The sequence below is a fragment of the Diceros bicornis genome, chromosome 25 (assembly GCF_020826845.1).
Source record: "Diceros bicornis minor isolate mBicDic1 chromosome 25, mDicBic1.mat.cur, whole genome shotgun sequence".
Taxonomy (NCBI): Eukaryota; Metazoa; Chordata; class Mammalia; order Perissodactyla; family Rhinocerotidae; genus Diceros; species Diceros bicornis.
The window spans coordinates 6,758,167-6,785,990 of NC_080764.1; the positions used below are offsets into that span (position 1 = coordinate 6,758,167).

The 27,824-nt window shown below is 54.8% G+C and overlaps 1 protein-coding gene across 2 annotated transcripts in view; it reads left to right on the forward strand.

Annotated features, from left to right (window-relative positions):
• The window catches only part of SCUBE1 (signal peptide, CUB domain and EGF like domain containing 1), a 140,834-nt gene that overhangs the window by 29,343 nt on the left and 83,667 nt on the right, over positions 1–27,824 (forward strand). For both annotated transcript variants that reach the window (XM_058568188.1, XM_058568189.1), the window contains exon 4: positions 18,286–18,420. In XM_058568188.1, coding sequence (XP_058424171.1) covers positions 18,286–18,420 — 135 coding nt within the window. The remainder of the gene's footprint in view (positions 1–18,285; positions 18,421–27,824) is intronic.

Genomic DNA, 27,824 nt, shown 5'->3' on the forward strand with positions numbered 1-27,824 from the left:
CTGACTGCTGGGCTGTTGCCTGGAGTCTCTGTGTGGCTGTTCTTCTGGGGCTGAGATGGGGAAGATGAGGGAGGACAAATTTTGGAGTGGGGAGAGGGGTGGACTCAAGAGTCTGTTTGACCAAGTTCGGTTTGAGGTAATCAACAGCCATCCAAGTAGAAATGGTGTACAAGTTCAGAAGTCTGTGGGGTGTTCAGATCTGGGGTTCGGGGGGAATGTGAGAGTCTGGAGCTTCTAGATGGCGTTGAAAGCCAGAGCTCTTAACATTCATTCATTTCATAAAGATTTCATGAGCACCCGCCCTGTGCCTTCCAGCACCTTCCTGGGCTAGAAGCCTGCAGTGAGGAGATGGATGACCTGTTCCCAGCCCTCCAGAAACTTAGGGAATCGACCTGCCTAGTTTTGCATCCTAGATTCATCACTTACTTACTTACCTTGAGCAAGTAACTTCACTTCTCTGGGCCTCTGTAGCCTCATCTATAGGGTGGGGCTAATAGCAGCGCTTATTTGACAGGGATGATGCAGGGACCAAATGAGATGAGCTTTGTCGAGCATGTACCACAGTGCCTGGCACATGATAAGGGCTCAACAGATGTGAATTACCTGATTATCCCTTATCCCTAATGTGCAAAGTCAGAAGAGTTTTAGAAGAAAATGGATGTATTTTCTGAGCTGGCAAAGATGCTGGAGATGAGCCTGGGCCCTGGGCTGCATGTGAAGCCCTTTGGCTGGGGACTGCTCCTCACGTTCTACATGGTATTCCTGGCAAATGAGCCACTACCCACCACCCTCCGGGGTCAGAAACCTCTCCCATCCTCTTGCATTGGTTTCTGCGCTCCATTGACATGGGGTCCCGTGGCATCAGGGCTTCCAGTCCCAGCTCTGCCACATGCTCCTTTTGTGACCTTGGACACAGGTCACCTCATTTCTCAGCCCCAGTTTTGTTCTCTACAAAATGGGCATGATCCCTGACAGTTAGGATCAGATGAGGTGGATGTGCAGGTGACGCCGGAGGCTGCCAAGGGGAGGGAGAAGAGAAGGAAAGGAGCTGGGGAGCCTGACAGGGCCCAGGAGCCCAGCTGCACATGTGGGAGGAAGTCACCGTGGATGCCCAGCTGCTCAGTCGGTGTGGTCGCAGCTCCCCCTGCGCCGGGCTGGGCTGGTCCCGGCAGGATGAAAGGGCCACGCGGCCTCGGCCCTTTTGAAGGCGCCCCTCTCCTCCTGGAGGACGGCTGGGGACAACGTGTTGCTCCCTTGAACCCTAATGAAGGCTTGAGTTGCCTCTGTTTATTTGTCTTTATGCTTCAACAGCTCAGATGCATTTCTTGCTAGGAAAAAATGCTGACCATTTTAATGTAAAACTAAACAGCTTCGGACAGTCATATGCTTACTCCATAAACACCAATGTTTTTTAAGGTAAACTCGAGAGGTTTTTTCCTGTTCTCTTTATTTATGCACCCCACCCCTAGGGTCCCCAGTCTTGGCCCATACTCAGGTGGTCTAAACACACTTGGTTGGAGGCATTTGCTGTCAAAGGATCAGTTGGATTCAGACACGCTTCTCCTCCCGGCTTTTTACAACTGTTAATCTGATGGAAATTCTTTGGCCTGAGAAAAAGAAACACACTGGATGCCTTGTGTGTCTTTGTAAACGGGCTTCCTTCTTTCCCCAAATCGCTGCAGAACCAGGGAGATCCTGGAGCGGGGTGTGAGGAGGTGGGTTAATTGAGAGCTAGCTGTACTTCGGGGATGGAGTGGCCTTCTACAGCCTCATGCCCACGGCCAGCTCAGGCCAGCTCAGGGTCAAAGTAGGGGCTGGGGGGCACAGAGCCACGGGGTGCATCTTACAGATGCTTCTTACAGAAGGGGCCAGGCAGGTGCTGGGGTGAAACGACAGTGGACCAAGAGCCAGAGTCAGGTTTTTGGGCCTTGGACTTGCTGGGGGACCTTAGGCAACTCTTTGCCTCTCTGTGCCTCAGTTTCCCCATCACATATGAAATAAAGGGATGGGATTTGACCAGTGGTCTTCAGATTTTGTAGGGTTTTGTTTGTAGCAGCAGAAGCCTTTATTTCAAGCAGAATCATGCAGTGGTCATGCTGCTCTGGCTGAAATGGGAGGCAAACCTAGCCAGAGAGCCTGCTCTCCATGGAGCCTACCTCCACCCCTGCAAGGTCCCTGGGGGGCCGGGAGTACTATGTGGAACCCCCTGGCGTGGCTGCTGTGTCAGAGCCCTTCTCCCTCCAGCATCTTGTGATTTGGTGACCTGGCGGCATGGCACGACCACAGGGGCAGTGGCCGGGCTCTTTGCCGTGTCCTCCTGGCCCCTGCCAGAGGCAGTCCCTGTCTCCCTCTCCCTCCTTGTTTCTCAGAACTGTGGTCTCTGGCGCATGGAAGAGCTTTCATTTCCCTAAACGTGCCACCCTTTCCTGCTCTGGAGTGTCCTTCTGCCTGCTGTTCCTTCTGCCCAAGTCGCCGTTCCCCATGCTCTTCATTAACACTTTGTTTGGCTGAGCCCTACTTGTCCCTCAGCACTTGGCTTAGACATCAGCCCCTCCAGAAAGCCTTTCCTGGGTGCCCACGGCCCCCGGGCTTCCCTCAGACTCAGCACTGAGCTCCCAGGTTTGTCGCTGGACCTCTGGGGGTGAGCCTCCCCTACTGCCTCAGGAGCTCCTGGAGGGCTGAGCCCCGGGGTGACTTAGCTGTTTGTCCCTGGGCCCAGCACAGGCTCATTTACGTGATGAAGGGACAGGTGGATGGCTGGGGCAGGGGGCAGAGGTTTGCTCCAGAGGAGCACCACTTGATGGTGGGGAGTGCACAAGCCTGCCACTGGGGTTGAGCATCAGCGCTCTAGAAACTGTGGAGATGTGCTGGGGAAGTCTCCCACAGCCTGTGACTACACCCCTGCGGCTGCCCAGGCTCAAGACTGCCCCATCCTCCCTCCATGCCCAGCGCCTTCTGGCCTCTGTTCTAGACGAGGGGAAAGCAGGCCTTGGGAATCAGACACATCCAGCCTCGGCTCCCAGCTCCCTTCCTAGCTGGTGGTTTGGGGCCAGCTCTCTGCTCTCACTTTTTGTCCCAGGAAAGGAGGCGTGATGATGTTCCTGTGAGGGGGCTCTAGGAATATGGGGAGGTGGTCTGTGTGAAAGCATGGGGGCACACGGTGGGCATCAGGAGTGTTCCCTTCCTTCCTCCTTCCCACTCTCCTTGGGTTGTAGGTCAGTCAGGGGCCACGTCACCATATGAGGCCTCCCTTCCCATTGGTGGGACTGGGCTGAAATCTGTTGTCTCACTTGCCCTGTGCCAGCCTCACCTTTGAATAGGTCTCGATTTGGTGGCTTGGGGAAGAAGTCCTGCTTTGTCCAGGGTGAAGAATGCCAAGGCCATAAACAGCAAAGAAAAACACCCAGCTGCAGAGGACAGGACAGGCAAGCAGACACTTTCCTTCATCTTTCTTGTTTGCAGTCCATGTGCCAAGGGCTTGGTCAGAACTCTGAGAAATAAACAAAAAATAAGTGTCTTGTCAAGGCTCTTTGAAAATACCCTACCACCAAAACACATGCCCCAAACCAGAACTGAGCCGTGTGCCTAAAAAGGGGCATTATCAACAAAGAAGCGTGTCCCAGAGCTACAGTACAGCACTTCCTCTGCCAACAGTCTTGCTTATTTTGGAGCAGCCCGGGCCCTGGGCGGTGTTTGGGGTCACCCTGGACGTTCGCTGGGCCTGGCTGTGTCTGGACAGATGCCGCAGTGACCCTCCTGCCCCAGCACCAGCAGGACAGGCCCTGGCTGTTTACTGTGGCCATTAGCCAGCCCCATGCATCGCCTGCCCCAGCACCCCTCCCTGTCACCCACCTTGTCCCAACCACATGCAGCTGGAAATAGACCGGCTGGCAGAGACGCCTTGCGGCTGGCTGGCACTCCTTGTTTGTGGGAAGTGGGTAGCCATGGCAGCCGCCTAGCTGCTTGGTCTGGGGTCTTTAGTAACCTCCCAGGTGCTACCTTAATGGTGGGAGAGGATCCCTCAGGCCAACTTGCCCTCCCCTGGCTCATCTGCTGGCTGCCAAGGGGTCAGACAGCATTGGGGCCATTTGGGACGAGCCTTGATGGAGCCCTCTGAGTGGGATCTTCCTGGGGCCCCTGTTGCCACTGGGGGAGTCTGGCATCCTCAGCCTGGCAGCTGGCCCCTCATGATCTGGGCTCTGCCTGCCACTCCACCCTTGCCTTCTCTTAGTATGAGTATTAAGACTGTCCCCAGGCACCTTATGCCCTCCAGGCTCCCTCCTGCCTGAAGAACCATCAGTCTCCCCTTGCCTGTCCCGAGTGCTCCTGTTCATCCTTCTGCACCTCCTCCTTGACCCTCCCAGCACGAGGACTTGCTCCCCACCCTGCGGGGACTGACCAGAGTCGCAGTGCTCATCACACGGAGTTGAAAAGGTCTGTTTACTTACCCATCTTCCACACATGTAGTAATTATGCAGAAACACTCAGAGAAATCAATAGAAAAGACAGAAAATAATTCCCCCACCCCAACAGGTCAGCGGTTTTCACGTCCTAATGTTCCTGTCCAGTATCGCCTGTGTGTGACCTGACTTTATATGGTTATGATCATGCGTGGATGTTTGTGTGCTGCGTCCCCCCAGTATTCCATGCGAACTTCTCCTGCTGTTGGTGTGTAATTGCATAGCCAAGATGTGGGACAGGAGTCAGAGCCCAGGCTGGGGGGGGCCTGGAAGCCTGTGGGCACTGAGAGCTGCTGCTGTGGCTGTCTGGTTGGCACAGCAGATGTGCCTGGGAGAAACGGTTTGTAACCTCTGGGTCAGCAAGTGCCGCGAGTGCCACATGTCCCAGGTCGGGGGTCCTGAGATCCCTCAGACGGGAGTCTCACCTTCCAGGAGCTCTTGGCTGTATGCAGAAATACTCCCACCATGGCATCCTTAGTGTAATCGATGCTACACCAAGTACTGGCAGGTGGGGCGGGGATCTCACCCTGCTGGGAGTGAGTGAAAGATTGCCAGGTTGAGGTGGAGAGGGGATGAGGGGAGGAGGGAGCGGCATGTGTAAAGCCTAGAGGTGGGACAGGCTTGGCCAGGTAGGAGAGAAGGTTCCGGAGTAGACGACGATCTGTAAAAAGGTGGTCTCTGTGGGCAGAGCCAGGAGTGTAAATGCTCTTGGGGTCTGAGTCCCGGAGACCTGAGGCTGGCAAATGGAGGAATGTCGGGGGATCACCTCTGGCTGCACACTGGGCACGTCACGGGCTCAAGCCTGGCTCCAGCCCCTCCTTCAACAGCCGCCAGGGCCTCAGCTGCTGCTTCAGGCTCACCACACACACGCACATACACGCACGTCCACGTGTGCACATGTATTTGCACACACATGCGTGCACCCCCCATCCTACCACCAAGCGCACTTTTCCCTGGCTGGTCCTCACGTGGCTTAGAGAGGGGCTCCCCTGCCTCTCGGTTAGGCCTCTGGTCCCTCTCCACAGCACCTTCTTCCTCCCTGCACAGCTCTGACCCCATCAGCAGTTGATCTCTGTTGGTCTCACCCACCTCTCCACCCTGGACGGGCTGCTCCCTGAGGGCAGGCCTTGACCTCATGCTCACTGTTTACTCCCTGCCCCAGGGCAGGGCCTTGGGCACTTGTTGAGTGAATGACTGAAAGAACAAACACAGGTGGTTCATCACAGCCAGTTCTCTGGGGGAGATGTGGGCATCAGAAAGGTGACTTCAGATGAAGCACCTGCTCAAGCACACGCACTCAGGGGAAATTAGCAAATCGTGTGCAGACTCAAGGGGTCCGGTGGTAAGAAAAAGGCCACAGTCTTTGACCCAGGAACCCCACTTCTGGGAATCCATCTGAAGGAAATAATCCCTAAAATGGAAAGGGGGGTAGCTGCCCAGACGTGTCTCTCACAGGGGAGTTTATCAATGGGGTGGCATGGAGACGAGCGCACCGAGGGCATGGTGGGGGTCCCTTGCCTCCTGGACAAGCAGCAGGCAAGAAGGGCAGTCAGGACTGAGTCCCATGGAAAACGCTCCAACTCAACTCTCTGTGAGGAAGGGGAAAGGTCGTGTACAGAGTGACTCATTACCACTAGGTGAAAATCAGTGCATGAAAAAAGGCAAACAAAATAGATGCTCACGATTATGGTTGTAGCTGGAGTGTAGGTTTGTTGATCCTTTTTGTGTGTGTGTGCTGTTTTTCAAAATTCCTTGTAAATTCAAATTTTTAAATAATAGAACAGTTTTATTGGACAGGTGTTGGGGAGCCATGCTAGGTTCTTGAGAGGAGGAATGCCATGGAAAGGAAGTGGCCGAAAACTGGGGCTGGAAGGGGTGGGGCTGGCCATGGGGAGGCATGGTGATCTTTCCACTGCTTCAGCCAAGCTTAGTGCCCCCTTTTCCACGAAGCTCCCTGGGGCCATGTCAGCCTCCACCTCTGCCTTCCTGCAGCCCCTCAGTCTGCCGCTTTCTGAAGTGTGTCCACTCTGTCAGCACAAAGTCATTTCTCAGTCTTGTGGCCACATGACCCCCCAGGGCCTGGCCACGAGGGACTGCTGAGAGCAGGAAGGGACAAGCCCGCTCACAGTGAGCCAGTGAAGGAGCCATCGCAGGACCGAGGCAGGAGCCTCGGGCCTGGGGTTTGCTGGGAGCCTCACACTCAGGGAGAACTCCCAGGTGGCGACTGGTGTGCACGTGGAGGGCGCTGGCGGGAAGGAGAAAGAGAACTGGCCACCATGAAGCACACACAATAGCCTGACAAGTGGAAAGGCCTGGATTTTACACAACAGCTTTGGAAGGTGGAAGAAAATGCCGAGTTCAGTCGGGAAGAATTGCTGCCCCGATGTTCAGAATTCCAGGCAGTACTGAGAGTGGGAAGTTGATGCTGGAAGTAAGTCCTTGGAGCCGACTGGAGTCGGGCATGGTGACTGGCCAGAGGACCTGTGTTAGCCGGGGCAACGTGGGAGGCTCCTGGGCCCTGCTTGGTTCAGGGACGTTTTTCCTGAGGCAGCGAGACTCCCCCGCCCGCCCCGTGCACAGGTAGTCGCACTCTGCGGGCCTCTTTTATTTCAGAGGATGTTCATTCAGGATCCTGTCAGAGCATTTCCCCTCTCCTTTCTTAGAGCTCCTCGCTTTGGGTCCATAATTTGTTTGTTTGGTTTTCCTCTCCTTCCCTCTTTCCACTTCTCCACTCCTATCTCCATCAAAAGAAATTTTTAAAAACTCCAGTGGCTCCCACAGATGTCCAGCCAGGATCGTGTTCGCAGCTGCGCTGTCAGAGGCCTGGGCGGGGGGTTGCGGGGGGTTGGCAAAAGCGTCCAGTTCCCATCCTGACCCTGTCACCCACGTGCTGGTGGCCGAGGGCAGGCTGCTCGCCACTCAGAGCTCCTGGTTATAACACTGCTGCTGCCCTGGGCTGAGACTAGGTGTGACCCTGGAGCAAGAGTGCCTGGCACAGAGCAGGGGCTCAGGGAGTGGGGCTTCCCTCCCGTCCTGCTGTGCTTGAGAGATCAGAGGAAGAGCTGGTCTTGCTGTAAGTGGCATAGACAGAGGTCAACAAGGTGTCATTCAGGAGGGCACCCACTGTCTCCAGACCCCCACCCTCTCTACCTGCTTCCTGAAGCAGTGCCCAGTTAGAACGGCTCTTCTTTAGCTGGACTGTGGTCCTCATCCCACTGAAGGCACCGACAAAGCAGGAGGACATGGGGCTGTGCTCACTTACAGGAGCCCCTGTGTGGTCCGTTCATTCATTGAGCACCAGTGCTCACATGCTGGCGTGTCTGAGGGAGTCTCCTCCTCCTCCATCCTCTCCACAGGCTCCCCACAGGCAGGGCTGTGCTGACCCCAGGATGGGGCCACTCCCAGGCAAAGCTGACACAGGCAAATGGGCACAGCTCTTCTCTGACCAGCCCTCGCTCACCCTCCTGATGAGCCGATGGCCTCTGTCCCCCAAAGACCTGCTGGCCAGCACTCACTCCCATCACTCATCTAGGACTGCCTTCCTTGACTGGGTCCTGGAGCTCCGGGACCTCCCTGGGCAGACCCTCTGGGGCCACACCGCTCATCCCTGATGGGACAGGCCTAGAGCCAGGGCCCCCAGGCCAGAGCTGCCTGCCCAACCACGTTTTGTAGTTCTCAGTCAGTTACTCGGTCCGCAGATGGGGATTATGTGTCCCATGCACTGTTTAAAACCCTGGGATATAGCGATGCTGAAGACAGACATGACCTTAGTTCTCAAGGACTCTGTATTCTCTGGGGAGACAGAGAGACAGACACGCAGAAGATACCAGGTAGATGGAAGTACCGAGTGGATGGAAGTACTGGGTAGAAGGAAGGACAGGGTAGATGGAAGTACCGAGTAGACAGCAGGCAGTATGGGTGACTGCTGCTTTAGCTTGGTGGTCAGGGAGAACATCTCTGTAGAGGTGACATGTGAGCTGAGGTCTGAATGAGGAGGAACCAGCCATGCCAAGGTCAGGGAAGAACGTTCCAGGCAGGGGAACAGCAGGTACGAAGGCCTCGAGATGGGAACAAGTAGCTGTGGTCAAGGGACAGCCAGGGCACAGCGTGCTGCAGTCGGATGAGCAAGGAGGAGGCTGCTAGGAGGTGTGGGCAAAGCAGTTCACTTGGGCCTGGTCAGCCAGGAAAGAGAGTTCGTGTTTTATTCAAAGCGAGCGAGGAAGCCTTTGGAGGCTTTCAAGCAGGGGCCTAGCCCAGCTGGTTGACACTTAGAGGTCACTGCGTGGGGCGGCAGGGCAAGGGTGGAAGCAGGGAGGCCAGTGGGGAGGCCAACACAAGAACGCAGGCCAGAGATGAGGGGCGTGGGCCCAGCAATTCCAGGGATGGAGGTGAGGAGATGTCGTGGTATTTGGGCTTCATTTGCAGGTGGAGCTGACGGTACCGGACCTGCTAAGGGATTAGATGTGGGGAGTGGGGTAGGGAGGTGTCGAGGATGACGGCCAGGGGTTGTGGCTGAAGCGACTGTGAGTTGTGCTGCCATTGGCTAAGATGGGGAAGGCTGAGGGCAGGACCGGGCTTGGCTTTGTTCTCTTCTGTGTTTGTGGGAGGTAGAGTTAGGGGTTCAGTGTGGGCCCTGTTAGGTTTGTCCTGCCTGTTGGGCTTCTAGGTGCAGGTGCCGGGTCAGCCACTGAGGTCTAGTCTGGGGAGCAGAGGAGCAGGCAGGCCCAGAGGTTTGGGCAGCATTGGCAAATAGGTGGCTGGTAAAGCCATGGGACAGGGTGCCATCTCCAGGAACAGTGCCCAGAGGAGCCCAGGCCTCACTGACCTGGCCTTATGGGTGCACTGAGCTCCCGGGTCTAGTGCTGCCTGAGGCCGCTCTAAAGGAGGCGGTGTCCACAGAATGGGAGAAAGTGCTTGTCAACCGTATATCTGATAAGGGTCTAGTCTCTAGGATATATAAATAACTCTTACAACTCAACAGTGAAAAGACAAATAACCCAATTTAAAAATGGACAAAGGATTTGAACAGACACTTCTCCAAAGAAGATATATACAGATGGACAATCAGCCGTGAAAAGATGCTCAACATCATTAGATAGAGAAATGCAAATCAAACCATAATGAGATACCACTTCACACCCACTAGGATGGTTCTAATTTTTTAAAAACAAACAACGGAAAATAACAAGTATTGATGAGGCTGTGGAGAAGTTGGAAACCTTATATTTTGCTGGTGGGAATGTAAAATGGTGTGTAGTCACTGTGGAAAACAGTGACATTTCCTCAAAAAGTTAAACATAGAGTTACCATATGACCCAACAATGCCACTCCTGGGTATATACCCAAGAGAACTGAAACACATTCACACAAAACTTGTACATGAATGTTCGTAGCAGCATTATTCATAATAGCTAAAGAGTGGAAACAACCCAAATGTCCATCACCTGGTGAATGGATAAACACAATGTGGTCTATCCATACAATGGAGTATTATTCAGGCATAGAAAGGAATGAAGTACTGACACGTGCTACATTGTGGATGAACCTTGAAAACATTAAGCTCCGTGAAAGAAACCAGACACAAAAGGCCACCTATAGTATGATGCCATTTCAATGAAATATCCAGAATAGGCAAATCTGTAAAGACAAAAACTAGACTACTAGTGATTGCCAGGGGCTGGAGGAGGGGAGAATTGGGACTGATAATGGGTCCTGGGCTGCTTTTTGGGGTGATGGAAATGTTCTGGAACTAGATCGTGGTGATGTTTGCACAACCTTGTGAATATACAAAAAATCATTGAAGTATGCCCTTTAAGATGGTGAATTTTATGTAATGTGAATTATATCTCAATAAGAATAAGTGATTTGAGAAATGAAAGAGGTAGCTTGGGCAGAGCATGAGAGGGTAGGGCTTGTCTCACACCCAGAGCAGGCCACATGCATGGCCCTGTGTCCAGTTCTGGGCCAACGTTAAGCACGTGATAGGCTGGGGCCCCCCAAGAAGGGTGACTCAGGTGGCGAGCAGGCCAGAACCTCCATCAGGAGGGAGCAGTTCCAGGAGCTGAAGCTGCTCTGCTTGAAGACGGAAGGCCAAGGCAGGGCTGAGCGCTCCCTTCAGATGCAATTTGCTGTCACTTTTCCGCTTTGGAAGGGACTTTACCGTCCCCCAAAGCCCCGAAGCCTTTGCGGTGGCTATGTTCAGCCCTGGCTAGCATCTGTGCCGGGCACCGTACCAAGTGCTTCACCTCCATCGTGTTCTTTAATTCCCAGAACAATTCAGGTGCTATTGTCCCTGTTTTATAGAGAAGGATAACAAGGCCCAAGATGGTTAAGCGACCTGCCCACAGTTACACAGCAAGTTACTCGTTGAATCCTGTGCTCCAACTGGTGTGACTCGCAGGGCAAGAACCAAGACCCGTAGGTGGTGATCACCGGGAGGCAGCATGCAGATTATTATAAGGCAAAGCGGTTGGCAGTCGCAGCTAGGCAGCAAAATCCCGGTCCTTAGAGATGTTCGTCGCTGCTCAGCCATCGCTGGGGGACCACAAGGCAGCAGCTGGGATTGAGCTGGGGCCCAGATGAGGGATGCGGTGACCAGACCCTGAAGGCCAGTAGCTTCAACAGTGCTCTGGCCTGCCCTGGCCTCGCTCCTCGGGTCTGGGTGTGTGCCGTGGGCTTGCCTGTCTGGAAAGCCGACCCACCACTCATGGAGGACTTGGGCCCAGCCTAAGAGGCTCAGTGTCAGAGCAGGGCTGCAGTGGGAGACCCTGTGTCTTCCACACACAGCTGACCTGCTGGGGAGTCAGGAGCCCCTGAGAAGGCCCCAGCTGATGCCCAGACCAGTCATACCCCCTGGCTTCCTGTGCCAGCACCTCTAACAGCTCCAGGAGTGTCCCAGATCTGGCAGAACTTGGGCCCCAAAGCTCTAAGACCCATGTGTATTTTACCAGAAATCTAATCCATCTGGTTCTCCTTTATTTACACTTAACTCATCAAATGCAATTTTGCAAGAGCCGCTCAATAGCCAAACAGCTTTTCTGCCTAAGCCTCCCTTCTGAAAGGAGCCAGGGAGGGCTGGGGCCTCAGCCCTCGGGGACCAGGAGGGAGCTCTCAGGGTTGGAGGTCGAGTTTGGTTCCTGAGATGGGTTGGTGCCTCTGCCTCTGTTCCCGGACCCTCAGTGGGAGCCAGAATGCCAGAGCCAGGCATGGATGGCCTGACACACAGTAGGCTCTTGGCAGCCAGGAAAACATGGGCGGGGTCCAGGCAGAACACAGAGGCTCTGTTACAAATCGTGAAACGTTCATGGGAAACACAAGGCAACCAAAGCTGGATCCAGAAGTAATTTTTAGTTATAAATAACTGCAAACCTGGATTCCTGGTCCAAAGTGGGACAAACAGCCAGCTATTAATAAAAACAAACACCAGCACTTTGGGCCAAAAAGCAAACCTCATGGGCAAACCACAGTCCTGCCTACAGAGGCCTTTCGGAAAGAGATCAAACTACAGCCCATTGGTGTCGGCTCTGGAAACCCTTCTTGCTGGAAAACAACCATATCCATCACAGTGCATAGGCCCATCCCAGACTCTTCAGTGGCTGGTAAGGGTGGGGGTGGCCTCTGCCTGTGAGTGGTGAGCACACCGAGCAGAGCTGGGCAGAGTCACACCTGAGGGCTGTCTCCCTCACCCCAGCATCCAGACCTGTGCTTGTGCAGGGTGCTGCAGAGTGAGGTGGAGACACCTGACCCCAGAGATGCTATTTGGACTTGATCTTTGGTGCCGAGGTGCTGTGTCCTGTTCTGACTAGAGTCGTCACAGTGGCCAGTGGGACTGGTAGGGAGAGGCTGGAGGCCGGGAGATCCAGAAGGAGCATGGAGACTACGCCCGTGGGGAGAGGCTGAGGCCCAAGCCAGGGCTGGGCCATGGGAGTGGAGATGAGACAGATGGGCAAGGTGGTGAGGAGTCAGCAGCCTTGGTGACTGCTTGGGTGTGGGAGGGAAAGGGGGCGGGGCTTCTCAACCAAGCCAGTTCTCAGGCAGGGTGGCTAGGTGGCGGCACGGCAGAGCTGGAGTGAGGACCTTCTTTTGCCCTCCTTGGCACCCTTGTCTACCTCCCTCCCTCCCGTCTTCCATCCTCCCTTGGCTGTTGGCTGAATGAATGAGTGCTCACTGCGTACCAGGCGCGGGGCCTCAGGCTGGGGAGCAGCCTTCAAGGAGCGTAGGCCATATGTCTTTTATCTCAGACCTCACTAGAATGATCTCTTTCAGAGGGTGTCTCCCAGCCTTACCAGCTGAGGGCCCCCCGAGCAGGGACCAGCCACCGTTCAGCTTCCTCTCCCTTCCTAGCTCCCTTGCCTACCAGTCCCACCACTGGCCCAGAAGAGTTAGGGGCTCCTAACTCCATCAGCCCCTGCAGTCAAAGATGCATTTGTGTGTTAATGGAGGGAGCACATTCACCCAGGGAGGCTGCAGGCTGGTGCCTTCCAGAGGGTGACCTGGCTAGTCCAGGCAGCCCATGATGAAGGCTCTTGGCCGACCCTCACAGACAGGGGGCCTTTGGGGTTCTGTCTCCATGCCACGTCCTTCAATTCTGTTGCCAATTAGAAGGGTTTCCCAAGAGGAGCCCTCTAGAGTCTGCCTCAGAACCCACGGGCCTCTTCTCTGCTTTGTAGCTAAGTCCCTGTGCTGAGGAGCTCCCTGCCTTCTGGGAACATTCAGCTGTGGCCATAAATAAAGATGAAGGACCACGAGCTGCCAGCAGGACTCGGAGGCAGAGCACGCCTGCATCCCACCCGGAGCCTGTTCAGGGATCAGGGACCACGGATTGGAAACAGGCTTACTCAGGGCCCTCACTGCACACAAGCTCAGCCTCCACAAGGCGTCGGTGGTTGATGAACTCTGGCTTGTCTGGCTGCACAGACATCTTCCCCAAGGACTGTCCCGTCTGCCAGCAGGACTGGTGGCAATGGGGGCCACGGTTTGTGAGAGCCCTGATGGGATCTTCTTGAGGGGGGATGTACAGGCCACAAAGCTTCCAGAACTCCTCTCCTGCCCAAGTGGTCACAGGCCCTTCCCCATCTATACCTCGCCCTGCCCCTTCCACAAGAATTTGCTTCCAGAACACCTCCTCCTCATCCTCCAGCCTCAGGTCACCAATCTCCCCACTCTCCTCGCCCCGGCTCCCACATCGCCTCCTCCACAAAGCCTCCCAGTGCTCGGGTCCGATACACCAGCAGCCCAGTGAGCAGGGACTTAACTAGTGGTGTTCACTTCAGTGCCCCTGGCAACTCCCAGAGAGTGTGGCACATGGTAGTTGCCCAGTGTTTGTGGAGGGAATGAATGAACAGAAAGGTTTCTGGTGGATTTCAAAGGCAAGAAGATCTTCTGCCTGGACAAGGAGGCAGAGGGTGTCCCAAGAGGAGATGCATGTGTGTGTATGAAGTCAAGTGTGTATGAGAGGGTGTGTTCAGAGAACAGCAGAAATAGGGGAGGCTACTGGAAGGTGGGCAGGCTATGGGGAACCTTGAATGAGCCCTCTCTGCGTTCCCAGTAGGAACCAGGACAGTGCTCTGCTCCAGTGGACTGGCCTTGTATGGTAGTGAGCTCCCTGTGTCTGGCATGTGCAAGCACATGTGTGCTATTCAGTTTATCTTGCTGACACCTGAGCACACACTCAGCCTGACCCTCTACAAGGATATAGAAGAGACTCAGGTCTGTCCTCAGCTCAGAGCAGAGACAGCATGACCAAGCCCAAGGTCCAGGGCAGGGGAAGGAAGTCGTGAGCAAAGGTACACCTGGTCTGGGAGCCAGGGGCAAGCAAATTCTGCTGGGCACCAGGAGGACTTTGGAGCGGAGGGAGCTTCTGCGCCAGGGTTTGGAGACATGAGCGTGTGGGTTCTGGGGAGGTTTGTAAGCATAAATATCCAAGGAATTTACTCTCACTGCCACGATCGGGCCTGAAGCGTCCTCGTTCCGAGAAGCTGAATCACGGAAGAGCAGAGTAAGGGCTTTGGACACAGACTCATTGGGCTTCAAATCCCCCTTCCGCCTGTTTTATAGCCTTGGGCAAGTCTCTTCCCTCTCTGGTCCTCAGTTTTCTCATCTGAGAATCAGGATGATAAGGATAATGCCCCCTGTGTGGAGCTGTTGTGCAGATTTGTTAAGATAGTGCCTGAGAGTGCCAAACCAGGGCCCAGCCAGCAGAAAGTGCTGTTATTTATGATAATAAGGCTGCCAGCCCCTCCCTGCCAACCTGGGTGCTCATCTCTGGGGGGACGTGGGTGGTGGGGTGGGATTCCCACACAGTGGCCCATCAGTACATGGAACAGTCAGTTCCCTGGGAGAGAAGGAAGAGGGCTGTGTGTGCCTCAGCACCCCAGGAGGGCTTCCTGGAGGACACAGTCTGCAGTCCCTCCTGGGGATGAGGCCTAGGAACCTCCCACAGGCCACAGGTCAGGGGCAGAACTCAGGTTGTCTGACTCCCAGGTGTAGGCTCCCTCCTGGCCATGGGGCACCTCTCATAACAGAATGTGCCAAGGCCTGGGGGACCAAGGAGCAGTGTGTCCTGGGCTTGCCCCCTTCAGGAGAGCCAAGGGGCTCTGCTGGGCCTGGTGAGGGCCCCCAGGGGAACCCAGTCTGTCCTAGGCCGGTGAACAGCCGTCTCACGGACCCGATGCTCCAGTTGGTCACTCTTCACACCTCACTGTGGGTCCCGTTTGAAGGGCTCGGGACATGGGAGTGTGAGGGTGTGAGGTGGGGCCTCAGGCCATTAATCCAGCTCCTAGATAACTGCCACAGGCTACCCAAAGGGATTCTGCAACCATGATTTCCTGCCCAACTTGGGGGCGGGGAGGCCTGTGTATGGACCACAGTGGAAAAAGGGTACAGAGGGGGCAGCCCCCTCTTCCCTCCTGCTTAATCTTGGGGCTTTATCATTTGGGAGTGGGGAAAAGAAATGTTTACATGGCCTTGCATTTGTTTCAAATTATTCATCAGTGTTGGCGGGTCATTGTTCCCTGCTAGTGTAAACAGCCATGTCCCAAGGCCCAGCCACTCTGCCAGCTCATTGAGAGTTTGTAGATGTGTTACGTCAACCACTGTTTGGTTCCTGGCTTCCAGTGAGGTGAAGAGTGGGTCGGGCCAGATGGGTGGCACCAGGGGGCTTGTTCATGGTGGGGTCGAAGTAGTGTTTCCCCACCATGAATTCAGCGTTTGAGGGCCTATGTCTGTTTTGTTTGGTTTACCAATTGAATCTTTACTGGGCTGGGGAAGCCAAAGTACAGAGCAAAGAATCTGAGAACTGGAGGAAGAACAGCAAAGAATGTGACTTGAAGGGGGTCTGGACTGAGTCCCAGGACCAGCTACCCCTGTGCAAATCTCACTGTTACATGTGTGCCAGCACGCAGGCATCAGCGCCTCTCTGGGGTCTTATTGGGCTAGAGACAGACTGAGCCCAGGTGTGCTGGGACAGTCCTTATGTCACTGGTGGCAGGCTGGCTCTGGCTTTGCCTTTGCCTTTGCATCTGGGGTTCCTGAGTGTATGTTCAAGGTAACACCCAGCGTGAGCAAGTGTTAAGAGTAGCCAGTTCTTCATAGCATTCATCTGAATGCACTTGACAGTGTGGCCAGCTTAGCAGGGGCTAAAGGTACGTGCTCAGGAGCTGGACAGCGGGTTTGAGTTCTGCCTTCACTCAGAATTTGTGTGACTTTGCTCAAGTTACTTCAACTCTCTATGCCTCAGTGTCCTCATCTGTCAAGTGGGGTCAGTAACACAACCTATCGCCCAGGGTTGCTGCAAGGATCGAGTGAGTTGATATTCGTGAAGCCCCATGCTTGACATAAAAGTTCACTCAAGGAGTGTTAGCTTTGTGTTGTTATTAATAGGATGAACAGGACACGGTGCCTGGCTTAGAGCTGTTCATAGTCTAGTGCAGGCAGGGGACAACCTTGCCCAGAGGCAGTGTGGAGGGGAGGTGCCCCAGCAAAGGTGACACTGCCACTGGGCCTTTAGGGAGCCATCAGTAGGACTTTGTTGAAGGTTTTCAGAATAATCCCTCTCAGTCCTTCCCAGCTTACCCCAGGATCCCACTCTTGGTCTCCTCTCAGAAAGAGCCACCTTTACTATTTTAGCTGTAACTGTTGGTGGCTTTTAGAGTTCAGAGCTCTGCCTCCCTCCTGGCTGCCACACAGCTGACATTTGAGCTTGCTGGAGAATAATGACCTGCCTCACCGTCGGCCTCAAAGGCAGCCACACAGTCTCCTGGGTGGTGAAGTGGTCTGTAGTCCCTGAGCCTAAGTAGGACCCCACTGAAATAGCGCCAGAGCTGAGTCCTCTCCTGGCTCAGTGAGGTCGCTCTGACTGATTGCTTACCTATTCACATCCTTCTGGTCCCGGTAGTAAAAGATGGCTGTGTTAAAAAGAACCGTATAAAAAGCTCAAGGCCAAAGTGAATGTGTGTGTGTGTGTGTGTGTGTGTGTGTTGGGGGTTGGGGGTTGAGGGTTGAGGGTTGGCTAGAGGCAGCCAGTAGCTCACGTTGCCTTTGTGGTTTCATATATTTGCCTATTAAAATGACAATACAGACATGGCACATTAAGGTTTAAGAAGCCCTTCTTTCATTAAACAAACTGACAGTGTAGGGGGTTATGACTTTGGTAATTGAAACATGCTGTTCTGTTCAAGACCAGAACTCCATAAAGACTCTTTTCAGCCAACAGCACCCTTTGTGCCAGCAGCCTCTGGCCAAAAATGAGTGTTGGCCCTGAGGTCTGTCTCTCCCAGAAAGAGGGAAAGACCGCTTGGCAGCCCTCCGCGGCAGTCTCGGCAGCCAGAGGTCAGGACCTTTTAAAAACCTCCTCATTCTCTGGGCTTTTAAAATCAATTTTCAAGGCAGAAAGCCTCTAGCGAGGGGGGCATTTTAACAGGCTGCCTTGTCCTCCAGCCTCTCCCAAGCTACAAGGTCTAGTGCTGCAGTTGTGAATCTGAGGTGTGATTGAAAAAGAGGGGACAGTGGAATTTGGTTGGCAGGGCTCTGTGTGTTGAGGGTAGATGGTGCAGGTTGCAAAATCTTCCTAGAGAGGGAGAGTCTGGCAACATGAGTGAGAGCCCAGGTTTGGAAGTCAGACCACCAGGTTTGAATCCTGCCTCTGTGGGACCTTGCACAGGTGAGTTTGCCTCTGTGTACCTCAGTTTTCCCATCTATAAACTGGGCTAATACCTGGATCTGACTTAAAGGATTGCTGTGAGGATTACAGAGGTTAATACAGGTAAGATGCTTAGAACAGTGCTAGGCACACAGGAGAATCAGGGTCAGTTAGCATTACAGCCATTGTGACTATCTACCTCTGTGGAGTAACTCTGTGGGATTCTGTTGTGGAGTACTACTGTGGAGAACCACCATGGAGTACCACTGGGGAGTACCTCTGTAGAGTATCACTGTGGTGTAGCACCATGGAGTACCACCAGGGAGTACCTCTGTAGAATATCACTGTGGTGTGGCACCATGGAGTACACCAGGGAGTACCTCTGTAGAGTATCACTGTGGTGTAGCACCGTGGAGTACCACCAGGGAGTACCTCTGTAGAGTATCACTGTGGTGTAGCACCGTGGAGTACCTCTGTAGAGTATCACTGTGGTGTAGCACCATGGAGTACCACCGGGGAGTACCTCTGCAGAGTGTCACTGTAGTAGTATAGCTCCGTGGAGTACCTCCATGGAGCCACTTCCATGCAGTGTAGGGAAACTGATTGCATCCATGTCCCACCAGCCGGTCACCCCTCTCTTCCAGCTGCAGATGTGATTTCTCTTCTCTTTTCTTCCTCTTCTCACAGACGTGGACGAGTGTCAGGACAACAACGGTGGCTGCCAGCAGATCTGTGTCAATGCCATGGGCAGCTACGAGTGTCAGTGCCACAGTGGCTTTTTCCTCAGTGACAACCAGCACACCTGCATCCACCGCTCCAACGGTGAGTACTGCCTGTGCCGGCCAGGCAGCGCCCCCACCCCCACAGGAACAGGCAGCCCCTGGACACCCCTTTCCCATGTCCTAGTTCAGGGGGCCGCCGTGTCAAGGCAGGGAGTTTTGGTGGTGGCCCCGAAGGGCTGTTTTGTGCTTCTGGTGCTGGTTCTGCAGGAAGCTCCTCCAGGCCCCTCCCTCTACCCTCTCTACCACGGCTGTGGGGGTTCCTGGCGTTTTTATGTGGAGGTGAGGTGGGGCCACAAATAGGCGGATGTGACCAGAAAAGCTGTGTTCCTTTCTGGGCTGGGGGCTGGGTGTAGCCCGTTCTCCATGGTCCCCTTCCCCAAGAGGGGCTCAAGGCCTGCCCAGGCTGAGTGCCAGTTTCTCAGTCTCCACGAGGCTGGTGCACCAACAACCATCTGCTGCGTGTTTGCTGGGTCACCAGCCAGTGGAGGGTCCTTGTGGTCAGGACCCTGCTGCCCTCTGGAGGCCTGGTGGGAGGGCGGGCCAGCTGGGGCAGTACAGAGGGACCCAGGAACACTCCTGGCCAGCCCAAGTGCTGGGGCAGCTGGGGCCAGCCCAGACTGGGACAGAGACTGGCCTCCAGCCAAGCCCAGCAGGTGAGGGTTTTTGGTGTCAGGGCAGTGGTGGTCAGAGTTTGGGCCCAAGGTAGCAGGGCTGTGAGGTGGAATAGCTGGCCAGAAGCCAGGACTCATGTGCTTAGAGGAGAGGGTCTTCCAGGCAGAGGGAACAGCATTTGTGAAGGTATGAGAGGCTATATTGCTTAAGGTGATCGCAAGGTCCGGAATCTCGAGGCAGGCTGTGTGCTGCAGCAGAGCAGGCTGAGGGCAGAGGCGAGGGTGGGTGCTCCTGGGGCCTGGGGGTTCTGTGCAGTCAAGGGAATAGAAATGGAAGGAGGACAAGATAGCTGCATGGCCTTGCCCCGGCCTAAGCCCCTCCCCCATCGCTGACCTTGACAAGGAGGAAGTGTTGGGGGGCATGGAGGGGCCTCCTGTAAGGGCCATACCTCCAGTCTGGGGCACCAGCAGGAGGCCGGAGAGTGGCTCACACTGAAAGGTGGGGAACGAAAAGGGCACCTGGGCTCTGGACCAAGTGTGAGTCCAGTTCTGCCGCCCCCTGGCTGGCAGCCCTTCCTCGGGCAGCTCCGATGTGCTGAGCCTCAGCTGCCTCGTCCAGCAAATGGGGCCGTGGTGTTGACCTGGCAGGGTCTCTGGAGGATGGAATGAGATCCTGGGTATAGAGTGCCCAGCATGTGCTAAAGCTAACAAAGGCTGTGGGGGAGACTCAGGGGCCCTGGGCCTGATTTTTATTTGAAAACAGTTCCCGAGAAAGAAAAGAGAAAAACACTTAACAAGTACAAAACCCAGGATAATTAGGCAGAATGACTTTAATGGACTCCTTAGAATCGTTGGTGTTCGTTTAGGCGGTTTCCTCCAAGACAAGCGGGCCTGATGACCCAGCACTGCCGTGTCCCCCAAGGACATGAAGGCCATGCTGTGAGGTTCCTGGGGGCTGGCTCGGGTCGCACTGTCCAGACTTCCACGGCAGCCCACACAGGCAGCTCAGCTTGCACCTTATGAGACCTCCCAGCTGTGGGGCTGTGGGGTCGACTGCCCAAAATGAGGACCTGGGCCCAAATCAAGTTTTATAAGAAGCAGATTTATGGGGAGGAGAGTGAGTGTTTGTGGTGGACGGGGGAGTCCTGCTTGCATCAAGGAGAGGGGGTTTTACAGAGCGACTGCCCTGAGTAAGCTGTCAAGTCCCGAGGCCAGGGTGGCCTAAGCCTCTTTTCCAGCCAGGCTGGGTGTGCTCTGTTCCTTTGACAAACGGCCTTGCCGCGGGCAGGGCTCCAGGTGGAGTTGTGAGGCCCCTGGTTGAACGGAGGGTGCGCAGGAAGGGGAAACCAACACAATGCAGGACGGCAGCCGTGTCCAGTTTGTAACAGGCTCCTGGTTTGGCCTGGAAGCATTTGCTGTACTAAGGATTGTTACAAAGGATTGTAAGGATGTTACAAAGCAGACCTCCGCATCAGCCAGTGGAGTGGGGTCGGGGAGATGATGACGTGGGAAGCAGCGACAGTGGCTGCGTGGGGTCATGCACTTTCTCTGAGCAGACACGGGCCTTCACGGCAGCCTGGTGAGGTGGGGTATCATGACCCCTGGGGATTGGTGAGGAAGCTGAAGCCCAGTCAAGTTAGGGGACCTGCCGAAGGTCACACTGTGGGGAAGTGGCAGAGTCAGGATACCAGCCCACGTCACTAGCTGTGACGTGATGAGGCGGCTGGTAAGGAAAGAGATAGAATGGTGGAATAGACAGGAATAGGCTAGAGCTGAAGGCCTCTTTGAGGAAGCCACACATGAGCTGAAACTGAACGACAGACAAGAGTGGCCATGGGAGGAGTTGGGGGCAGTGTGCCACACAGGGTGTGTGCAAAGGCCCTGAGGTGGGAGTGGACCAAGCTCTTGTGAAAAGCAGAACGAAGGGTGGGATGGTGGAGCACGGTGAGCCAAGGGGACAAGGAGCCCAGGATGAGGGGAGGTTAGCAAGGGCAAGACCCTGTGAGGCTGGTGAACTGTGGGCAGGAGTTTGGATTTTGTGCGGAGGGCAGCTATGGGAAGCTGGTTAAGCACAGGTTGAAAATGATGCTGGAGGGGAGAATGGAGGACTTCTAGGGGAACTCAGATACTTCAGGCACTGGGCCTCAAATTAATTGTGCAGTGGAGCCTTGAACTCATGAGCCTCACCCCACCCAAAGGCTCTAGGTGGCCAGATCCTGATTTTTAAGTGAAGCCAGGAATCCAGATTTAACCAGAATACAGATTTGGGGGCCTCAACCCCAATCTATGTTAACTAGAGCAGTGGTTAAAGAAGTCCGTCTCTCGTTAGGATTTTTAAATCTGGGCAATGCATCACTCTGAAAAGCAGCAGATAACTTCTTGGACAGCTTCCGAAGGACAAGTGGCAGCATTTCCCGGGTTTCTGAAGGCTGTGTGGAAGGTCTGAAGAGGACAGGCCCACTGGCCGGGCTGTGGGCCGACTGCTCGTGGATGCCCGTGGGTGGAGATGGGGCCTGGGTGACAGGACAAGTGGCCTCCCTCCCTGAGCCTCATTCATTGTTGTGACAGTTGCCCACCACGATTGTGTGACAGCCACAGTAATGATTGTTACAGCTCAAAATGAAAGTGTGTCTGGGGGGCCAAAATCCAGTTTATTTTGCACCTGAGTAGCTTCTGATCCCCATGGCTCCTGGAAGGGCCGAGGGGGCCAGAGCCATTTGGCAAATCAGATTCCTCGTGTCACCTGACTCTTCCTAACGTCTGTCAGCTCTTTGGCGCCTCCCCTGAGCAGGAGAAAAGCACACAGGCTGGTTTTGATTAGAGGGGGCTAGATGCATGAGCAAGGTCAACCCAGGTCAGTCCAGGCTCCTAGCCGCAAAACAAGGCCACAGGGCTCAGATTTGCTGAGTGGCCCCGCTTCCCAGGTGCCAGTGCAAACCCTAGCCCAAGGCACGTGGCTCTGGCTAGGCTGGGGTTGGGAGTTTTAGGTTCTCGGCCATTCTCCATCTCCACTGGCCACATGGCCTCTGCAGGTCACTTCTGCCTCTCTGGGTCTCTTTGTCTGTCACTTGGGACCAGTAATTCCTCCCAGGCGAGTGCGGGATCCATTAGGGGAATGCTTTGAAGCAGTCAGGTGCATCACCTACCCTAGGGCGGCGACTCATGTAGGCAGCTTCTTCAGGTCTTCAGAACTCAGGCTTGATTTGGGGACACAGGCTGTTCCCCTGTCCCAGCGCTGGGTGGGAAAGGACCCAGAGTTGCTGGAATCTGTGGCCTGTCTCCCTCTGTTCAGCATTTCCGGGCGCTGGTTCTATCACCATGACAGCCCACACTCACCTCCCTCTCAGCCTCTGGCCCAGCAAGCAATAACCGTTTCTCCTCTGCCCCATGGCCCCAGGACAGCCAGTCCAGAACAGTCCCAGCCTCCACTGCCCCGCGTCATAGTCACGTACCCGGGGGGGCCTCTCCAGTCCCAGAGTGCATGGGCCACTGAGGAACCAGCACCATCACACTCTCTCCCTCTCCTGTGCTTGCTCTGTTTTCTTTACCTTGTGTCCTATCTGCTCCAAGAAGATGTGGCCTCCTGGATGACCTTCTCCCTTTCCTCCCAATGAAGAGTTCTTTCAGTCAGAGCAGAATGGGCTTAGGGAGGAGACGGCGCTCTGAAAGGCTAGGCCTCACCAGCTGTGTGATTGTAGGTCACTATGGCATTCATCCATGTGCCGGGTGCCCGGCTAGTCCCTGGGAGCAAAAGCAGGCGTGGTCCCCTGTGAGGCTTTCAGTCTAGGAAGGGGATCAAATGATCAATAAAGGTCTTAAGAGTTACCAAATAATAACGAGCTGAGGAAAAACCCTCTGGAGGGAGGGATCCGGGGCTTCCAGGGGCTCTAGTGCTCTCGTCTGAACAGCAGAGACGGTGATGAGAATGATCTCGTCAGCCTGACAAAGGATCACTGCTCTTGAGGGCACTGGTCCTGGGCCACTCTGCTGCCCCTGGCAGTGGGTTCGAGGTGTCTGTGCCCCTCACTCAGGCAGCTGTCCTGCATAGCTGTGCTCTGAAGCCTCACCAAACGCCCACTCTGGTCCAACCTGTGGCAGTGGTGGAAAGGCACCAGAGTGAGAAGAAACGTCACGTTGTCCCCACAGGCTTGCAAGGGGGCTCTAGGGACTGCACGTGTCAAAGCCAAGCCCCGAGGGCCTTTGGCACCTCTTGTTTCCCTGTCGTCTCTGTGTTACACCATGATCAAGAGCACAGCTTCTGGGGCCTGGCTGTCTCGGCTGGAATTCAGCTCCATCCTCATTATCTGTGTGACCTTGAGCAAGTCACTTAACCTCTCTGTGCCTGGTGGCTGTAGTCATAGCATCTACTTCAGAGTGTTGAAAGATCATTCAGTAAAGGTAGGCTCTTATAGTTATTTATCACAGATGAGGAAACAGGCCCCAGAGAGGGCAGGGCCTCACCCAGGGCCCCACAGCAAGCCAGCAGCAGAGACGGGGCCTGGGTGCACACTGAGCGAGGCTCTGCTGATGCGTGCTGGGTGCTGGCTGAAACCCGAGCTTCAGCTGAGGGTAGACAGGAGCTCAGGAGTCAGGCCTCGTCCCCAAGGAACTCACTTGCAAGGGGTGAGCTGGTGGCCTTTGCACCTGGGTTTGTTCGTGCGCAGAGTGGCACATGCCGATGCCTGGGGCTCCTCAAGATGACCGGCCTTACTCGCTCCTCTAGCACAAGCTCATCAGCGCTCGCCACCTGTCCCGCCCGGGCTGCAGAGGTCATATAGGGCCCTGCCCTCCAGGAGAGCCCAGCCCCGTCCTCCCTGTAGAGAGTGGAGCCGTGAGCCAAGCCTCTGGCTGCTCACACTGCTCCCCAGCCCTGGGGTGCCCACACCACTCCGTCTACTGACAGAGGCCCCCACCCAGCCCTCAGTGAGAGTGCCCATCGCTGCACAGCCTGTCCTGAACAGCCCCAGCGAGACTTGTCAGGCTCTGCCCGTTCTCTGCCACGGTGGCCACCTCTGTCCCCCACCCCCTGCTGTTGCTGGCTGTTGCTCCGGAAAGCAGTTTTTCTCTTGGTGCCTGTGTCCTTGCAGCTTGGGAGCTCCCTGCGAGCAGGGACTGCTTCACTGTCTGTGCGTCCTGGCACATGGATGAGGTCCTTTGGAAAGAACCGAGGGAGGAAGGAGAGTGCTGCTCAGCTCTCAGTGGCTCCCTGGGCCTGGGCGCCCCGCATCCTTGGGTTGTACAGGCAGATTCCTGGTCAGCACATGCTAGAGGGCAGTGTGATCTGGGCCGAGTGGCGGGGACCCAGAGGGTCTGTGGGCCACCGCCTGGGAGAGACCAGGCGCAGCACAGTTGACAGCACACTGAAGCCCTGCTGTGCTGCCTCCTTGCCCGTGTTTGATGCTCTGGAACAGGCCTACAGGGCAGCTGAGCGTCTGTGCCCTGCAAGGCTGAGGCCCGTGCAGGGCAGATGCCAGGCTAGCACTCTCCCACAGAGGCATCGTGGGTTTACCTGAGTGCATTTAACATTCCATTTAATGTCCTTCTGAGCCTGTTTAAATGCACTTGTAAACACGGCTAGGAAACCACATTGCCCTCCCACCACTGCCTTCCCTGTGGCAAAATCGGAGCCGCGTTCACAAAGCTCAAGGCTTGGCGTCAAGGGTGACACTGGCTCCAGCCAAAATTAGAGATGGGGGCCAGGAATAGGAAAGCTTGGCTTCCTTTGCATTAAATAGTAATGATAATGATAGCGAGAGCTACATTTATTGTGTGCTTACTACGTGCCAGGCACTGTTACTGAGCACTTTTCGTGCATTACCACATGGCATCCTTACAGTGATCCCATTTTACAGACTTAGAAACCAAGACACAGAGGTTAGGGAACTTACCCAAAGTTGCTCAGCCAGTGGTACAGAGAGACCCGTGCTCTGGTGGTCTGGCCCTGGGGCCTGGGCAGACTACGTGGAGGGTTCAGACAAGGCTTGAACCCCCCGTGTAGCCGGCCCAGGTGGGGTGAGACCTGGGAGAGGCCCCAAGGGACAGCAGAGATGCCTCCTCGGCTGGCACCACCTGCAATTCCCCAGTGTGAGCGTTCCAGATACCAGTGTGCCTCTTTAAGCACCAGGAGGTTAAAAGACACTTGGTGGTGGGAATTTTCTGAAATATCTCACCCGCTTCCCTTCTCTCTTCAGGGGAACAGCCTGCGTCGGCGTGGCCTCTTCCCTACGATTCCTAATTTTTGGTACAAACTTAGTTACCAAGACAGCCACTCCTCTTAGGGCTAGAGAATGCTTGGTAATGTTTGTCCCGTTCTGAATGTCCCTAGACCTCTGGGCCAAAAGTGACTCCTCTCTTTTGCTCTTGCTGCTGTCAGCTGTTCTGTACCACCATCTCCCACCCAGGGTTCCACATGCACACGCAGGTTGGGACTGAGGCCTCCTGGCCGGGTGGGACAGTGCTTGGGCTTTGCAACAGCTGTTTCCCTTCTGGGAGCTGTTTTCACTTATTTCCGAGTTCATAGGTACACTCTGCTTGATTGGGTTGTGCAAAGATGACCTCTGGGTAAATTAGAATTAATTATTTTGTTTATTGCATGAACCCTGCATGAAGTATTTTTAGGATCTCTTCATTTTATCTGTAAGTTTGTAAGGGTAAATACTCAAGTGTAACTCGAGACAAAACAATAGGATTTTTAAAACTTTTATTTTGAAAGATTTATAGATTTATAAGAAAATGCAAAAATAGTAAAGACAGGTCCTGTGTACCCTTCACCCAGTCTCCCCCAGCAGTAACACCTTACATCACTGGAGAACAGTAGCCACACAGGAAACTGACATTGGTGTGGTGTATGTGTATGGTTCTGTGCCTTTTTATTACATGTAGAATCACGGAACCACCTCTGTAGTCAAGAATTAATAATGATGGAATCACTAAATACTCTGCTGGGCACATTATGAGCACTTTACCTGTCTTAACTAGGGGGACTGTATAAGTTAATGTCCAAACCAGTACATTTTTGAGAGTGAAAGGAGGCGCCGCTGACTGTGCCAGGGCAGCAGGTATAAACTGGGACCATCCCAGGCAAACTGAGACATATGGTCACCCTGACATGACCGCATTAAATCCCTTGACCCCTACGAGGTAGGTACTAGTTACTCCCGTATGCAGATGGCAAATAACAGAGGCAAATAATGTGCCCAGGGTCACATGGCTCGTGGGGGTAGTGCTGGGGCGGGGCCCATTTGGTCTGGGTTCAAATCATGACCACCTCCTGTGGCTGCCTCTCAGCGTTTAAAGGAACCACAGCTATCCTGTGGTTCACCCCTTCTCTGGTCAGGCATGGAAACTGAGCCCTAGAGAGAGGGAAGACTTCCTCGCCCATGTGCTGGTCAGCCGGGATTGGGGTTGTGATGCCCAAATCTGCGCCCTGGGCGTGGCCTGGCATGGTGTGGCATGCTAGGTGGTCAGCGTGGCCCCTGAGCAGCAGTGCTGAGGGGCTCGGCCAGTGGCCTGTTCAGGTCAGAGGGAACTTACCTGTGCCCGGGGGCTAGGAGCCTGGCTGAGTGGAGAGGGGTCGAAGCAGCCCCCGAGAGCAGGTGCCTCTGAAGTGGCCGCTGAGAGGAGAGTCGATGGGCGATCAGTGGGCAGAGGGGCCAGCATGGCCTGGGGCTTTTGGGGGATTGGGGAGAAGGTTGGGTGGCGTCAGGGCTTGTGGTGGGAAGGAGAGGGCAAGAGGCTGGCAGGGTCATCTGTGTTCAGACCTTGGTTGAAAGTAATGGATTGGAGGCAGCAGACCTTGAAAAACAACTTGAAGTCGATCTCTGAAGACAGAGAGGCAGAAACTCTAGACACAGGTGCAGTGACACAAACACGGAGCCCTTTCTGGGCCTGAGTTCTGGGATGGTGTCTGGAATAGGGGGGGTCCTCAGACACCACCACCTTCCAGCGCCGTCTGACTGAGGGGGCGATTCCGTGGCTGCCCCAGGGCCGCAGAGCCGGGCGGGTTGGGTGCCAGTGTTTGCCCTGACATCAGGTCATTTCTATCCACTCTCCCCTCCCCTATGCCTGATACTTTTCTTATGTGGTTGCTTTTGATTTTGTTTCCAAGCTAGCCTAGACCCTGGGCCCTCTGCCACTCCCGCCCCAGCTCTCTTTTCTTCTTTTTACCCTGTAGGTCATCCAGCTGCTCTTCACTGCCTGAGCCCTTAATTCAGGCCAGCCTGGCCTCTCACCTCTGGCCAGTGGTTCTCTGACATCTAAGGTTTCAGCTTTGTTCTGGTTGCCCAGAGGAGTCAATGTCCCAACAGCCATTGTCTGTTGGAGAGAGTAGGTCCTGGAGCCTGAAGCCAGACCCAAAGCTGGTGGAAGTGAGGGGGTCAGGAAACTGTGGTTAGCAGGAGTTTGGACCTTGCTGTGAAAGTGACAGGGCACCCTATCAGTCCTGAGGGTGGGGGTATGATCCACATTTTTGGAAGATCTCCACCTACCTTGGCTTGGACAGGGTGATGAAGCAATTTGCTGGGAGGTGGCACTGATGGCCATCAGGGTCTGGAACTCACAAGGGGGCAGAGTAGGTGGAGAGAAGGATGGCTGAGGAGGGAGGATGGCTGAGGAGAAGGTGACAGGAAATGGCTGAGGGGAAGATGACAGGATGCTCGCTGAGAAGGTGACAGGAGGATGGCTGAAGGAAAAGGTGACAGGAAATGGCTGAGGGGGAGATGACAGGAGGATGAGGGGAAGGTGACCAGAGATGGCTGAGGAGAAGGTGACAGGAGGATGGCTGATGGGAAGGTGTCAAGAGGATGGCTGAGGGGAAAGGTGACAGAAGGTGGCT